General features: G+C 47.2%; 1 protein-coding gene and 1 long non-coding RNA gene across 2 annotated transcripts in view; one reads left to right on the forward strand and one right to left on the reverse strand.

The window, feature by feature from the left end:
• Positions 1 to 264: 264 nt before the first annotated feature.
• On the reverse strand, positions 265 to 4,323 carry LOC115480189 (cbp/p300-interacting transactivator 3-like). Its single transcript, XM_030218681.1, has 2 exons — positions 4,145 to 4,323; positions 265 to 2,166 (listed from the first exon to the last, which is right to left on the reverse strand). The coding sequence occupies exon 2, from the start codon at positions 2,148 to 2,150 to the stop codon at positions 1,512 to 1,514; it is 639 nt and encodes a 212-aa protein (XP_030074541.1). The 5' UTR covers positions 2,151 to 2,166; positions 4,145 to 4,323; the 3' UTR covers positions 265 to 1,511.
• A 542-nt stretch (positions 4,324 to 4,865) lies between these two features.
• LOC115480523 overlaps positions 4,866 to 16,860 on the forward strand; it is a 72,934-nt gene continuing 60,939 nt past the window's right edge. The window contains exon 1 of the long non-coding RNA XR_003943839.1: positions 4,866 to 4,929. This is a non-coding gene — a long non-coding RNA (uncharacterized LOC115480523). The remainder of the gene's footprint in view (positions 4,930 to 16,860) is intronic.

Raw genomic sequence — 16,860 nt, forward strand, 5'->3', positions numbered from 1 at the left:
CACTCTGCACACAGGCTTACTATTCAGAGAGGACTGCATTTGTGATTGGGGGAGCCAACCCCCCCCTCCCCCAACACACAAATAAAAGCCCATTCAGGAAAGCAAGCATTTTAGCCACAGGCACAAACTGCTTTTAGATGCCAGAGCTGGGGCTTTTTTTTTTGCATTACTATAAAGAGAAAAGCATGTAGAGTATTTTGTAACAAAAACAGGAATAGTTGCTTAAAAGGGAAGTAAAAAAAAACCACACCAATTTAAATATACGTAGAGAACTGCTTAAAACAGACATTTCATCTTTTATTTGGAAAAAAAAAAATCATTTGTACAGTCCGTCATCGATCAACAATGAGGAGCTGCCATGTGCTATCAGGACCAGCAGAGGGCAGGAGCAGATCAGCAGACATTTTTCTGCTAAACTGACTCGCCAGATATCTCTGCACATAAACCTTTTGTGAAGAAAGTAACTAGAAGTCAAATCATCTTATCGCACCAGTGAAGAGGGCTGACAATGGACAGTGTCCTACACACAATGGGGGGGGGGGGGGGGGGGGGGGGGTGTTTGGAAGGGGAAGGGGTTGGGACGGTACCACAAAACCCACAAAGCCAGGCTGTTCTAAGCTATGCAACATTCAATCTCAAAAGCAGCAAGTACCCGCCTAACTCTTCCAACTGGCTCATAGGCACAACTTAAAAATGCAATTTCTATTCTTCCCCCACCCTCCCAAACAAAAATTATGCCAAGGCTGGTACAATTTTTTTTTCCAGAGATGACAAAGGCTTTAGTCTGAAGGGGGGGTGGGGGTTAACACTTCAGCTGAAGGTTTAAAAATAGCTTTCAACCTGATTATTCCATAACAAAATTTAGAAAGATTCTGAAAGGTTTAAAGTCAAAGTCCTTCCTTCCACCTCATATGCCAAGGCAGTGCAAAATTTCCAAAGATTGTTACACATTCTGAAGAATGTGGTTACAAACTATATAAAGCCTGGGGGACAAAGACCAGAACTGCTCTGCATTCCCCCCCCCCCCCCCCCCCAACTAAACAATCAGACTTACAGGATTTCATGCCAACCTGACTATCCCCATAAAGCTCACAGGATTAAGTGTCATCTTTGGGCACCCTCAGATTTTTGTACAATGGTATTGCCTCTGCCCCCACCCCATCCTCCATCTCTATATGTAGACAGTCTTGTGATTCTGTCCAGCTCCGACAATAATACATTAACATCCTGAGGGAGATGATCTTTCCGGGCTAATCCCAGATCAAGGCAGAAAAATATAAGATGTGTGTGGTTAAGTCCAAAAGCAACCTTTACTGTTTTTGCCCTCCTGGACAAGTGGGAGCACTGCCCCCAGCTGGAAGGGTCTAGGACTGCAGCTGCCATCACCCCTCTCGCATTCTGGGAAGGGCTGCGATTTCTTGCTCCACAGGATGCAGTGCACACTCCACCTTTGGGAATACAGGTTGTGCATCCCTGCCCCGGGGAGGGGGAGGGGCATTTGAGAGAATGCTTCAGCAGCTCACTGTGCTGGGTTGCTGTTTGCTAACAAAATCTGAGATGAAGTCAAACTCATTCTGTCCCAGAAAGAGCTCTGGCAGCTCCTGAATCCGGTCTAGTCCCAGCTCCAAGACCAGAGCTGTTAGCACGTCCTCGTCCACTAAGTCCGTGTCCATGACGTTGAGCGGCAGGGCAGGGCCAGACAGGTGCTGCATGCCTGGCTGTTGGGGATTGGGCCCCACTCTGTACTGCTGAGCCCCAGCCCCCAGTGGCCCATTGCTCATGCCCAGGAGCGGGTGGCCCTGGTATTGCGTGTTCAGTTTTTGCAAGTGCATACTGGCCGCAAGCTGCTGGGCGCCCACAGGCCCCATGTACTGCGGTGGTGGCTGCGGATGTTGCTGCTGTTGTTGGAGTCCAGGATTGTTATACATCATGGGTGCCTGTGGGTGGGTCATCTGTCCAATCATGCCTGGCCTGAACCTCATGCTGCCTTCCATGCCAGCAGCCCCATACTGTACCATCGGACTACCCGGCAGGGGGCGCCCTGCATGGGACGCATGTTGAGGAGGTCCCTGAAGCCCATTCAGACCCATGCGATAATTCTGTAGTCCATTCACTCCATGGCCCATGGAAAGCATCAGATGGTCCGCCATGGTTGCTGCTGCTCCACTGAGGGCAAAAGAAATTAAAAAGGAGAAATGAGAAACCAAAGCAAGGCCTGAACTAACACTCCCCTTCCTTAGGAAAGCAAAGAACCAGCTACAGTTACTGCTCACTATCAAACCAACCCCGCCCCCCCCCTCCACCACCAACCCTGTATCTTCAACTCCTGCTTCTCCTCTCTATGAGGAATCTTCACCCCACCTCATGATATTGTGATGAAGGGAGTTTGGGGGGGGGGGGGGGAGAGATGAAACCCCAGATCTTGCCGATTTGTGCCCAAGGCTGGCCCAACCAGTAGGTGAGGCTAGGCAACTGCCTAGGGGCAGCAAAGAGCAGCTGCAGTCAAAGCAAGGCAGATCGACAACTAAGGTCAGAGAGAACCATCAATGTGCATTTTTACCTGCAAGCAAGAGTCGATAGTTTTGAACTAGCTCATTTTACTGTGTAAGTAACGTTTGGAAATTTCTTTCGTTTGTGTAGGCAGGCCACAAACACAGAAAAGAGTTTAAATATGGTTTAGTGTGTGTGTATGTGGGGGGGGGGGGGGGCAGATTTGGGGCCTGGGTGTTAATTTAAGGTGGGAGGGAGCGCTAAGCCTGAAGGTTCGCCTAGTTACATCCAATACCCTCGCAAACCAGCCGTCTTTGCACCCCCCCACCTCCGACCCCAGTTAAAAGGCCTGGGCGAACAGGAAGTCACACAGGCAGTTCAGCTTCATAAATACACGCGAAACTGAAAGCGCAGCTTAATCCCAAAAGCTCTGGTAAACAAACGAAGATTTTACAAGTCACAGCACATCCGGGGCGAAAGCGCGCAAAAAAATAAGGCCATACCGCGATCTAGGTTTAAAATAGCCCCCCATATACCCAGGAAGAGCATGGGGAGGGGGGTATAGGGGACAGAAATCCAATATATAGCCTTCGATGACTTGAAGCCAAGCTGTATGAGCGCAGCTCAAGGACATGACCTGTTTTAAGATTCAATTAGCCTCTGCAAAGTTTGGGGCAATTTCTTAATTGTTTTTTTTTCCCTTTCTGTCCTTCCATGAGGCGCACGGGTGGCTGAGCAGCTTTCTGCAACCTGTGAACCCCATCCTTCTTGTGTGGATAATTCTATTACAGCTATTTACACCGTATTTTAAGGGCAGACAACACAATATTTACATCTTCACCTCTCTTCAGCTTGTCTGTTTAGACTAAAAAGAGAGACGACACTTTAATGTCAAGCACTCGCTGGGCAACAGATCGCTTTGCCAGGCCAGAAAGTGAAAGAAAAGTTTAAAATATCTGATTTTCATATTCACGAATCACGATCGCTTTTAACAGTTTAACCTACAGCTGCTCCGTGACATTGAAAGCGTGGCCCAATGGATTTGCACAGAAGTATTTCTTTACAAAAACTAGATCTAGTGCCCTCCAAATGTACATCAAAGAAACACAGAGTACAACGCGCATATTAATCTTAGAATATTAGATGGGCAGAATACCCTGAGGGTAGTGGGGGGGGGGGGGGGGATCAGCATCTTTTCCCTGTCTCCCCCTTTGCCGGAGATCTGCAGCAGGAGGCTCCCAGGAGACATTCCTTGAAAACAAAGCTCAGCAGTTTGAACAAAAAAAAAACTTTAACCCCTTGTTCTCCAGGCGAGTCCCCGAGCCCAGTCAGAACAAAGCGGCTGCTCATATATAGTCAGCAGGCAGAAGGGGCCACGGAAGGGCGCCTTGGATGATGCGCCTTACTGGGTTTCACGGCAAGAGCGGAACAGGGGTTAAGCATTAACCAGGTCAGCCTTAAAACACCCCCCCCCCCCCCCAGGCTCCCTGCATCCGCGCCCCTGTGCGAAGCAGAACCCACTTTCCCCCAACTTGACCACAAACTGCAGATCTGCTCCCTTGGGCTTTTCAGATTTCTTTTGTCTACTAGTCTAATACCTCTAGGACAACAACAACAACTCCCCTCCCCCCCCAAATCCCCAAAGATTACATACCCAGACTAGAAATCAGGAGGGCTGCAGCCCCAGCACAGCCAGACCTGGGCAGGATCTTGCAAGCCAAAGGCACACACAGCAAAGGTGCCGAGGTTACGGTGGTTGTCGGCTCCACCGCCAAACCCCACAATACTAACAACCTCTCCTACCTAAAGCAGCAGAGTAGTAGGAAAAAAGGGGCAAATCCCAGCCTGGGTATATATGCAGCTTGCCAGGAACAAGGAGGATTCCGGGCCCCACCCACTCGCCTGCGATTGGCTAACAGCAGCGCTCAGCAGTCAAAGGGGGGGCCGTGCTTTGTGCGCAAACCCTGCCCACGTGTTATTGTTACAGATCAGAACTAGGAGGGATTTGTCCATTGCTACACAATAGCAGAAGTTTGCTGGGGGGGGGGAGGGGTTGGAGAGACTGGCAGAGCTCCCCTCCCCCCCCTTCCCTGACCTACGCCAGCTCTTGTTATTTTAGCTCAGTCATTGCAGTGGAGGAGTTTGCTTGTGCAGGAAAATATTTACTGATCTGTTTCCTTTGCTGCACACACAAGGGTCACAGAGTGAAAGAGAGAGAGAGAGAGAGAGAGAGAGAGAGATTAGTGGGTGGGGGAACAAGACAGTGAGCCCAACTAGCACGAGAGATTTTGGGAAGGGAGGCAGAGATGCCTTGCCTGGGGCACATACTGTGTATGATTAACTCACAGATTGTCAGGTTGCATTATCCCTGACATGTGTTCATGCTATGCAGATTATCCCCAGATGACTGGTTATGATGAGTTACTGTAGAAGCTGCAGGTAAGCACCCTGTATGTGGGCATTAGGCGGGATATACACATGCACCCCTTCACGAGGGTCACCAGAAGCCAAAACATTGTAGAGCAAAAGATATAAAACCTGCATTTCTAATTTATATTCAGAGGTGTCAGCTCTGTTGGTACAATGGGTGTTGAGTATCCCCAATATTGAACAAGCTCCCTCATTGTATCTAGGGAAGGGTTAATTTGTAGGTTGTTTAGCACCCCATATCATTTTGAAAAGGTAGCACTTATGCTTCAAATTTTATTTATTTGGGATTTTGCTCACACCTTTTTCAGTAGTAGCTCAAGGTGAGTTACATTCAGGTACTCTGGATATTTCTCTGTCCCAGGAGGGCTCGCAATCTGAGTTTGTACCTGAGACAATGGAGGGTTAAGTGACTTGCCCAAGGTCACAAGGAGCAGCAGTGGGATTTGAACTGGCCACCTCTGGATTGCAAGATCGGTGCTCTGACCACTCCTCCACTCAATGGGTTGCTTGTTGGTTTTTTTTTTGCCTATAGTGTGTCTTTTGCTCTTATTCCCGGGTTCTCTTTCTTTCAGAGATGTAACAAGAAGTTGATTTGTTTGGGGGGGGGGGGGGTCGAGGGTGGACTGGGGGGAGGGGCAAGCATTTCCTCTCAGTCTTCCTCTCCCTGCTGCTGCTGTTGCTGCACCTCCTCCCATTATACCTTTGCTGCTGGGGACACTCAAGCCTCACCAGCCAAAGTTATGCCGACGAAGCCCTGCAGGTGCTGTCTAAGAAGTGGGGAAGCAGTCTCTGATGCCAGCCATGAGTGCCACAGTGTTGGCGGGCACCTGAGCCTGAAGTGGGGAGGGGGGGCCCAGGCCCCCAAGGCCTCCCCATGATTATGCCACTGGTCCTAATATAGTTACATGTGTAGTCCTTGCATGTTTAAGAAATAAAAGATTTCCACTTTTTTGTTATGGCCACTCCTCATCTATATCATACATGAATGCACTCTTCAGTTCTTTATACTTCACTTGTTTCCAGTGGCGTAGCTACGTAGGGCCTGGGGGGGCCTGGGCCCCCGTAGATTTGGCCTTGGCCCCCCTGCCGACGATCCCCTTGAACCCCCTCCCGCCACCAACCCTCCCCCGCCATCGCCGCCCGCCCCGCCGCCGCGTCAGATACCTTGTTTGCTGGCAGGGGTCCCTGAACCCCGCCAGCCGAAGAGAGTCTTCTTCAGCGCTGGAGTAGCGCCTTCGTTCAACGAAGTTCCTGGTGCGATCAGCTGTTTCGACGCCTTACGTCCTGCACCGTGCGTGTAGCCCCGTGCAGGACGTAAGGCGTCAGAAACAGCTGATCACACCAGGAAGTTCATTGAATGGAGGCGCTACTCCGGTGCTAATGCGGCGACGGCGGGGGAGGGTTGGTGGCGGGAGGGGGGTTCAAGGGGATCATCGGCAGGCCAGCGGGGGGGGGGGTCCAATGTGGCAGCGGCGCCTTGAGGGGGGAGGGGCGGCTAAACAGTGCCCCCCCACCTTGGGCTCTGTTCAGTCTCAGGGCTGCATACAGTACAGCAGAGGCAAGGGAGTAGCGTGATCAACAGGACACTTCCAAACAAATACAAGGAGACGAGAGATGGCAAAATATTCTTTAATAGTAGATAAGACTCGACACGGCACCGTGCTTCGGTGAACACCGCCTGCCTCAGGAATCTTAAAAAAAAAGCTGTTGATAGGTAAATAAAGCTGAAAGAGTCGAGTGCAAAAAATGCCAAATAGCAGTATCGCTGTATCAGCATAGTAACGTGGAGGGGCATAATCGAACGAAAACGTCTATCTCCATGGGCGTTTATCTCCAAGAACGGGTCCGTGAAGGGGCGGACTGAACCGTATTTTCGCAAAAAATAGACGTCCATGTTTTATTCGACAATTTGTGAGCTGGGCGTTTTTGTTTTTCAGCGATAATGGAAAATGAAAGCGCCCAGCTCAAAAACGAATAAATCCAAGGCATTTGTTCGTGGGAGGGGCCAGGAGTCGTAGTGCACTGGTCCCCCTCACATGCCAGGACACCAACCGGGCACCCTAGGGGGCACTTTTACAAAAAACAAAAAAAAGGTAAAAGAGCTCCCAGGTGCATAGCACCCTTCCCTTGTGTGTTGAGCCCCCTAAATCCCCCTCAAAACCCACTGCCCACAAGTCTATACCATTATTATAGCCCTAAGGGGTGAAGGGGGGCACCTACATGTGGGTACAGTGGGTTTGGGGGGGTTGGACGACTAATAAGCATTAAGCAGCACAATTGTAACAGGTAGGGGGGATGGGCCTGGGTCCACCTGCCTGAAGTCCACTGCACCCCCTAACAACTGCTCCAGGGACCTGCATACTGCTGCCAGGGAGGTGGGTATGACATTTGATGGTGAAAATAAAAAGTTGTGAAACATCATTTTTTTGTGATGGGAGGGGGTTAGTGACCACTGGGGGAGTCAGGGGATGTCATCCCCGATTCCCTCCGATGGTCATCTGGTCATTTAGAGCACTTTTTTGGGACCTGTTTGTGTGAAAAAAGGGTCCAACAAAAGTGTCCTAAATGTTCGCTAAAAACGCCTTAATTTTTTCGATTATCGCCCTAACGCGTACATCTCTCCTCGGCCGATAATCACGCCCCAGTTCCACCTTCGCCACACCTCTGACACGCCCCCATCAACTTTGTCCGCATCCGCGACGGAGTGCAGTTGAAAACGTCCAAAATCGGCTTTCGATTATACCGATTTATTCGTTTTTGTGAGATAAACGTCTATCTTCCGATTTGGGTCGAAATCTAGGCGTTTTTCTCTTTCGATTATAAGGTGGATAGTAACATAGTAGATGACGGTAGAAAAAGACCTGCACGGTCCATCCAGTCTGCCCAACAAGATAACTCATACAGTGGGGGAAATAAGTATTTGATCCCTTGCTGATTTTGTAAGTTTGCCCACTGACAAAGACATGAGCAGCCCATAATTGAAGGGTAGGTTATTGGTAACAGTGAGAGATAGCACATCACAAATTAAATCCGGAAAATCACATTGTGGAAAGTATATGAATTTATTTGCATTCTGCAGAGGGAAATAAGTATTTGATCCCCCACCAACCAGTAAGAGATCTGGCCCCTACAGACCAGGTAGATGCTCCAAATCAACTCGTTACCTGCATGACAGACAGCTGTCGGCAATGGTCACCTGTATGAAAGACACCTGTCCACAGACTCAGTGAATCAGTCAGACTCTAACCTCTACAAAATGGCCAAGAGCAAGGAGCTGTCTAAGGATGTCAGGGACAAGATCATACACCTGCACAAGGCTGGAATGGGCTACAAAACCATCAGTAAGACGCTGGGCGAGAAGGAGACAACTGTTGGTGCCATAGTAAGAAAATGGAAGAAGTACAAAATGACTGTCAATCGACAAAGATCTGGGGCTCCACGCAAAATCTCACCTCGTGGGGTATCCTTGATCATGAGGAAGGTTAGAAATCAGCCTACAACTACAAGGGGGGAACTTGTCAATGATCTCAAGGCAGCTGGGACCACTGTCACCACGAAAACCATTGGTAACACATTACGACATAACGGATTGCAATCCTGCAGTGCCCGCAAGGTCCCCCTGCTCCGGAAGGCACATGTGACGGCCCGTCTGAAGTTTGCCAGTGAACACCTGGATGATGCCGAGAGTGATTGGGAGAAGGTGCTGTGGTCAGATGAGACAAAAATTGAGCTCTTTGGCATGAACTCAACTCGCCGTGTTTGGAGGAAGAGAAATGCTGCCTATGACCCAAAGAACACCGTCCCCACTGTCAAGCATGGAGGTGGAAATGTTATGTTTTGGGGGTGTTTCTCTGCTAAGGGCACAGGACTACTTCACCGCATCAATGGGAGAATGGATGGGGCCATGTACCGTACAATTCTGAGTGACAACCTCCTTCCCTCCGCCAGGGCCTTAAAAATGGGTCGTGGCTGGGTCTTCCAGCACGACAATGACCCAAAACATACAGCCAAGGCAACAAAGGAGTGGCTCAGGAAGAAGCACATTAGGGTCATGGAGTGGCCTAGCCAGTCACCAGACCTTAATCCCATTGAAAACTTATGGAGGGAGCTGAAGCTGCGAGTTGCCAAGCGACAGCCCAGAACTCTTAATGATTTAGAGATGATCTGCAAAGAGGAGTAGACCAAAATTCCTCCTGACATGTGTGCAAACCTCATCATCAACTACAGAAGACGTCTGACCGCTGTGCTTGCCAACAAGGGTTTTGCCACCAAGTATTAGGTCTTGTTTGCCAGAGGGATTAAATACTTATTTCCCTCTGCAGAATGCAAATAAATTCATATACTTTCCACAATGTGATTTTCCGGATTTAATTTGTGATGTGCTATCTCTCACTGTTACCAATAACTTACCCTTCAATTATGGGCTGCTCATGTCTTTGTCAGTGGGCAAACTTACAAAATCAGCGAGGGATCAAATACTTATTTCCCCCACTGTATGTGCTACTTTTTGTGTATACCTTACTTTGATTTGTACCTGTGCTCTTCAGGGCACAGACATGAAATACTTGGGATCCATCCCCCTTCCTCCGTTGTGTCATTCAACTGAGAAACTTTGTCTGAGGAGAGTAGTGCAAGATTCTTTCCCCTAGTCTGCTTGAGGGGAGCTTTCAAACTTGAAAACTTACTTTTAGCAGCTCGATGCTTTACAAAGTGTAATTGGCTCAGCCTTTTGCTTAGCTCGTTTCAAAAAAAAAAAAAAAGGATGGTCACGTGATGCTAGGCGACGGGGAGGACGCCGCTCGTTGGAGCTCTGAGTCCCCTCGGATAACAACTTCCCCTAGCGCCGTCTAAAACCACTGAAAACCCCACAAAAAGTAAGGGAAGAGACCGGAACTCCAACGCTGTAGGAAGCTGAAACGCCAATCTGTAATACGGTCGGAATGGCCGCAGAAACAACTCGGAAAGAGGGAGCCCGGAGCCGCGTGGGTGAGGGCAAGATGGCGGAGGCTAGCACGACTGGCGAGTCGGTGAGTTCTGCCTGGGCGACAGAGATAGCAGCTGAGGTTTCAGCCCTGCTAGAAGCATCTGTACATCAAAAGCTTCAGAAAATATCCGATCAGATTGGGCAGATGGATGAAATCCTGGCTTACTTAGATTCTTCGTAAGGCATAGCACAAAGCTCCTCCAATAACATTTCACACACTACAGTGTTTTCTTCATGGTCAAAGGGCAAGAAGGCATGCATGGCCTTCTGTATTATTTCTTTAGCCTGTGCTTACGCAAACAGCTTTAACAAAACAGCCCTTCAACCAGGCCTTTAATGGAAGAAGTAACTAAAGGCTCCTTTTACTAAGCTCATATACTAGAACCAGGACAATCAGCTGTAACATAGGCACAGATTACAAAGTACATAAGTACATAAGTAATGCCATACTGGGAAAAGACCAAGGGTCCATCGAGCCCAGCATCCTGTCCACGACAGCGGCCAATCCAGGCCAAGGGCACCTGGCAAGCTTCCCAAACGTACAAACATTCTATACAATCAAGCCATTGTGACATCACTAATGAGGTTGGCTCTTATTGGTGGAATGAGCCACTATGACATCACAATAGGTTAAATCACTGCTCTATGTAATAAAAGTGAGCCAAGTAGAGGACATAAGTACATAAGTAATGCCACACTGGGAAAAGACCAAGGGTCCATCGAGCCAGCATCCTGTCCACGACAGCGGCCAATCCAGGCCAAGGGCACCTGGCAAGCTTCCCAAACGTACAAACATTCTATACATGTTATTCCTGGAATTGTGGATTTTTCCCAAGTCCGTTTAGTAGCGGTTTATGGACTTGTCCTTTAGGAAACCGTCCAACCCCTTTTTAAACTCTGCTAAGCTAACCGCCTTCACCACTTTCTCCGGCAACGAATTCCAGAGTTTAATTACACGTTGGGTGAAGAAAAATTTTCTCCGATTTGTTTTAAATTTACTACACTGTAGTTTCATCGCATGCCCCCTAGTCCTAGTATTTTTGGAAAGCGTGAACAGACGCTTCACATCCACCTGTTCCACTCCACTCATTATTTTATATACCTCTATCATGTCTCCCCTCAGCCGTCTCTTCTCCAACTATCTTCTGAAATTCAGTATTAACTATATATTCTTTATTATTTTAAGAGTGCCCTCAGAAAAATATCCACTTTTTCAGGCAATACTGGTTTATGCCAAGTGGTGTAGCACTTCTTTCAACGGGCTACTCTTAGTTTTTTTTATAAAGTGCTATTGCCCGTGTGATAAATACTAATCATGCATTAAATAAATCAAAACGTGAACTTAGCTTTAAAAGTGATATCAATACAAGGCTTCACTCTTCTCAGGTCTCTATAGTCCCCCCCATCAGACTGTGGGATTTGATTTATTGGTTACAATCCTTTTACTAAGCAGCAGTAAGCCCAGTGCGGGCTTACCACTCGCTATACAGGAAGTACCGCGGTAGCCCAGCAGAGATTCCCATCTCGTGTGCTGCCTGGTTACCGCCGGGTTAAAGCGGGAGCCCTTATAGCCACCTCAATGGCTGGCAGTAAGGGCTCCCCCTCGAAATGGCCACGCGGCAAGTGCTTTACTTACCGCATGGCCATTTCCTGCAGGGAGGCGAGACTTCCCTTTTACCAGCTGCGGTAAAAGGGGGCCTCGGCGCGCATGTAAATCACGTGCTGACGCCAGCACCAGCCCCCTTTTGCTGCAGCTTATTAAAAGGGCCCTAACAAACACACACACACACACACACACACACACAGGAGTGACACCGGCTGCACACACTATAGCAGGACATGTTTATCCACTCCTACCCTAGCTAAGATAATATTCAAGGACCTTTCTGACCTCACTTGCAACTTTTGTTGGGGGGAATGGGGGCCTGCCAGCATGCAAATGCATGCTGGGCAGGGCTCACCATTCCTCCCCAATGATCTGCAAACCCTAACGCCAGCTCGGAGCTGTCGTAGGGTTTGCCGCAGCCAGCGACCCAATCTTTGGCGCGCTGGCCGCTGATCATTGGGGATGAATATGTTTAGCCCTGTTTAGCAAGCATTTGCATGCTAGTTGTGTTCAGAGCGCTCTGATCATGGGGCATTAGCAAATGCCGGCGCTAGTTAAATTGTACAGCGCTGCGTAACCCTAGTAGCGCTTTAGAAATGTTAAGTAGTAGTAGTAGTATGGGGCTAACAGCCTCTAGCGCCGGCATTTGCTTCTGATCATCCCCCTGTTAGTCCCGTTATAGCTCCTGTTACTCTCTCATTTTAATAGGGTATAAGCAAAGATGGAACATATAGATAGATGTTTTATTGCGTATTTTGTAGTATACTATTTATTTATTTATTTTTGGTACATGTATACCCCACATTTTCCCACTAGAGCGAGCTCAATGTGGCTTACAATATTACAAAAGGTTACAATGCAAGGAGGGTAATGACACAAAAGTCAGAAGGACGGGAAAGAACATAAGGATCGTACACGTTGGATAAACGGGTATAGGCAATGTGAGCATTATTTGGGGGGGATAAGCTTTCTCGAATAAAAATGTTTTTAAGGATTTCTTGAATAGCTGGTGGTCATCAATCACTTTTAGATGATACTTTGTATTATTTGAATATTTTTACTGCTGTAATTGTCTGTTGCTTATGTTTGACTTGTTCTCGCTGTACACCACCTTGAGTGAACTCCTTCAAAAAGACGGTAAATAAATCTTAATAAATATACACTGAATGAAAAATAAAGAACATACCAGCGTTATAGAGCTAAAGACATTGATCTTAATGCATGCATCAAAATGATGTAGCCCCAAAACATTTATTTATTTATATCCTGTATTATCCACTCATTCTAAGCAGGTTACAATAAAGCATACAGAATCTACTATAATAAAACTCACCCTCAACGTTCTGAGGACACTGACGTCAGTGAAGCCAAGCCCTGACTTCCTTCAAAAAGGTTCGAAGGTTCGTGGTGGTGAAGCCACCAAAACCGCTCCGGGCCCCGCCCTCGAGGGCGGAGCAATGGCAGAACAACGAACGGGTTGGCAGGGAGGGAGGCGGGGGGTGGGTGGGAAATCGTTCCGGGCCCCGCCCTCGCGTCAAACGTCATGACGTTGGGGGCGGAGCAATGGCAGAACAACGAAGGGGTTGGCCAGGGAGGGAGGGGGGGGGGGGTGTTGGCGACGAAAACCTTGCTAGCGCCCGTATCATTTGCTCTGAAACAGGCCTCTTTTACTAGTAAAACAATACAAAAATATCATAATAACACAAACATAACACATACAAAGTGGTCTGGCAATAGTGCCTAACGTTCACAGAGGTTCAATGGAAGTGATGAAATGGTGCTGATTCTGGCTGCACTGGGTTTTGATTCTTTGCTAAGGGGTATGCAGCTGAACTTTGATGCTTACATTTTTTCTGAAATCCCAACAGCCCCTCAGCAAGTATACTCTTACGGCAGGTGTTTAAATTAGTGGCATTCCACAGTGGAAGTGATCATAAATAAGGTGAGCTTCAAGGGAAGTTAATAGCCAGTGTTAAAATAGCATACAGTGCAAGGGAAATTATCATTTAGTATGAATGCAGCTTGCACTGCAGTGCAAACAATCATTCATTCAGCCTTAATGCAGTGTGCAGTCCTGGGGAAGTTATCTTTCAGTGCTAATGCAGTGCGTGTGCATTGTACAGGAAGTTATCACGTGATGTTAAAGCAACATGTACTGTAGGGGAAATGATTATTTAGTATCAATGCAGCATCACTGCAGGGTAAACAGTTTTATTCAGTCTTTTTTTTAATTTTATTTTTATTGCTTTACTTATATTACACAAGTAATAAATTGTTACATGCAACACAGGGAAATAATACTAATTCAATATGTCTTCACATACAAAGAGAAAAAAAAGGAAAAACTTTTTAACTTCATTTTTGTTTCGTATTTAACCCTTCCTTAGACCACAAACTTGGGGGAGTGACCAAAACATTTAAGGAAATCAAAGTGGAATACAATAAACAAGGAAAGGCCTAGGCCGCCCAACATTAAATCATTACAGCCTATTTAATTTGTTAATTCCCCTGATACCCCTCTTCAGGTCTATGAAAGCCCTAAGCTGATCTGGTACAAAAAAAACATATTTGATTCCCAAATATTTAACTATGCATTTGCAAGGGTAAGCTAAAAAGTAAGTAGCCCCCAACAATTTTGTTTCATCTCTCATATCTAAGAAACGTTTCCGTTTGTCTTGAGTAGATCTAGTGACATCTGGGAATATCGGTAGTGGGAGGCGGGGCTGGTGGTTGGGAGGCGGGAATAGTGCTGGGCAGACTTATACGGTCTGTGCCAGAGCCGATGGTGGGAGGCGGGGATAGTGCTGGGCAGACTTGTACTGTCTGTGCCCTGAAAAAGACAGGTACAAATCAAGGTAAGGTATACACAAAAAAGTGGCACAGTGGGAGGCGGGGCTGGTGGTTGGGAGGCAGGGATAGTGCTGGGCAGACTTATACTGTCTGTGCCAGAGCCGATGGTGGGAGGCGGGGATAGTGCTGGGCAGACTTGTACTGTCTGTGCCCTGAAAAAGACAGGTACAAATCAAGGTAAGGTATACACAAAAAAGTGGCACATTTCTTGTGCAGACTGGATGGACTGTGCAGGTCTTTTTCTGCCGTCATCTACTATGTTACTATGTATGTATCCTTAAATTTTGACCACAAAATTTTTGTTTAAGATTCTTAAAGTATAACTTCAAAATGTCATTAAAATCTTGTTCAAATACGAATGATACCAGTAACGTGGCCCTTTTTGTTACTTCTGGTAGTGAGTCCTCCAAAATCAGGAAATATTTCTTAAATCATTCAATTTTTCCTCTTCCTGAACCTGTTTCATTTCTTCATAAGAACCTGCTTGTCTCTTCTTTTCCCAGAAGAAAGAATATCTTATTTATAGGAGGCTATTTTGTAGGAATTCCAGGGGCGGAGTCAGCACTTAGCTGGTAAAGTGCAGGTATTCAGCACTTAACCAGTTAGGATAACTGCATAAAACATAGTCTAACTTTTATGTGCTTCATCATAGCTGAATATCACATTTAACTGGCTGTGTTTTATCTGGCCCTGTTACCCTTGTAAAGATACCACTACCTTTTCCTCTTCAAATCTCTCGCTTCAAAAACTCTTTGAATAACAAATTTGACTGCCCCTATCGGACCGACCGTTCACTTGTCTATTAGATTGTAAGCTCTTTGAGCAGGGACTGTCTCTCTTTGTTAAATTGTACAGCGCTGCGTAACCCTAGTAGCGCTCTAGAAATGTTAAGTAGTAGTAGTAGTAGTAACTATAGATGCTCTCTCTACATTGCACAAGACTATTGTAATTCCATCAAAATGTAAATTGTAAGCCACTTTGAACCGAAATTTGTTTTTGGATAATAGTGGGATACAGGGGCCGGCCGACCATTAGGCCACCTGAGGCGGGAGCCCTCCCTTTGTCATTATGCAAAGAATCCTCGGTTTTTTCCATTTAAGGTACTACTGAAGTCCCATTTGTTTCAATTAGCCTTTAACATCAGACCTGGTTGCTAATGCAGCAGGAGACAACCACACAAAGTGGAGACAAACAAAGTCCTTACGTACACCAGCAAGAGAAAGTCTGAGGAGTAGGGTAGACTCTTCCAGAAAACCAAGGGAGACGTAGGTTCAACTAGGTGATCTTTATTGAAACAAATAAAAGCGCTTTGTCGTCAGAAGTTTTTTGCGTGTTCAACAACCCTAGATCTAAAGTTACATATTACTTTGGAAATGTTGCCCACCTTTGTACAACGAACAATACGAGACTCCTGATGCAGGCGTTTTGACGCCGAAACGCAGCAGCTCTGTCGAGTCTTTTATTTGTTTCAATAAAGATCACCTCGTTGAACCTTCGTCTCCCTTGGTTTCTGGAAGAGCTTATCTGCCCTACTGCTCGGACTTTCTCTTGCTGATGCAACAGACCACTTTGATCCTAGGGTCCTGTAAAATACAGCAGTTATGTTATGATATATTAACTGTTACGTTTGTTAACTCTGTGGCCTATTTTACCCGCATTCCTTTTTTTCAGATGTATTTTTGTAATTATTACTGTAAACTGTTTTAATGGCATTGCCTTAGACGGTCAGTCAAATAAATGTACCCCTGACCCTTGAATGCTGGTACCCAGTGGCGTTCCTAGGGGGGGGCGGTGGGTGCAGTCCGCCCTGGGTGCACGCCGCTGGGGGGGTGCTGCGCGCGCCTGCCCTTCGTTCGTTCCATGCTCCCTCTGCCCCGGAACAGTCCTGTTCCGGGGCAGAGGGAGCATGGAACGAATGAAGGACAGGAACGCGCGGCACTCCCCCAGTGGCGTACACCTGGGGGGGTTCTTTCACGGGGAGGTGTCCTTTCACCGGGGGGGGGGGGGGGTCATGCTGCATCTGTGGGGGGCGGGGCGCATCGGCGATCCGCCCCGGGTGTCAGCCCCCCTAGGAACACCACTGCTGGTACCCAGCTAGGGGCTGGCACTGAGTATCCAGGGTCTAATTCACCCGGCAGCAGTTAGCATTTTGAAGAAACATTGACTGCCACTGATAGAATATTGTCCCCAGATGTGTTAGTACACTGTAACAGTCCACTTCCTACAGCTAGTGTATTTCTAGATAGCTGCAACCAAGTTTAAAAACCACAAAACAAACTGCCCTCTGCTATCTCACACAGACCTAAGATTATTTTAAGCTGCATTGATGAGAAATTTATAGCGATACAGGAACTTATTTTTCCAAATAAATCTCAGTGTACTTTGTCATTTAATATTTCCCAAACACACACGTGGCCACGTCAAAGGTATTTCTGGCACTTGGGCTATGTTGAAGTTTCCAAACAGGGACCCATGACATGCCTGCCACGCTGATAAGGAG

Source organism: Microcaecilia unicolor, chromosome 11, assembly GCF_901765095.1.
Source record: "Microcaecilia unicolor chromosome 11, aMicUni1.1, whole genome shotgun sequence".
Classification (NCBI taxonomy): Eukaryota; Metazoa; Chordata; class Amphibia; order Gymnophiona; family Siphonopidae; genus Microcaecilia; species Microcaecilia unicolor.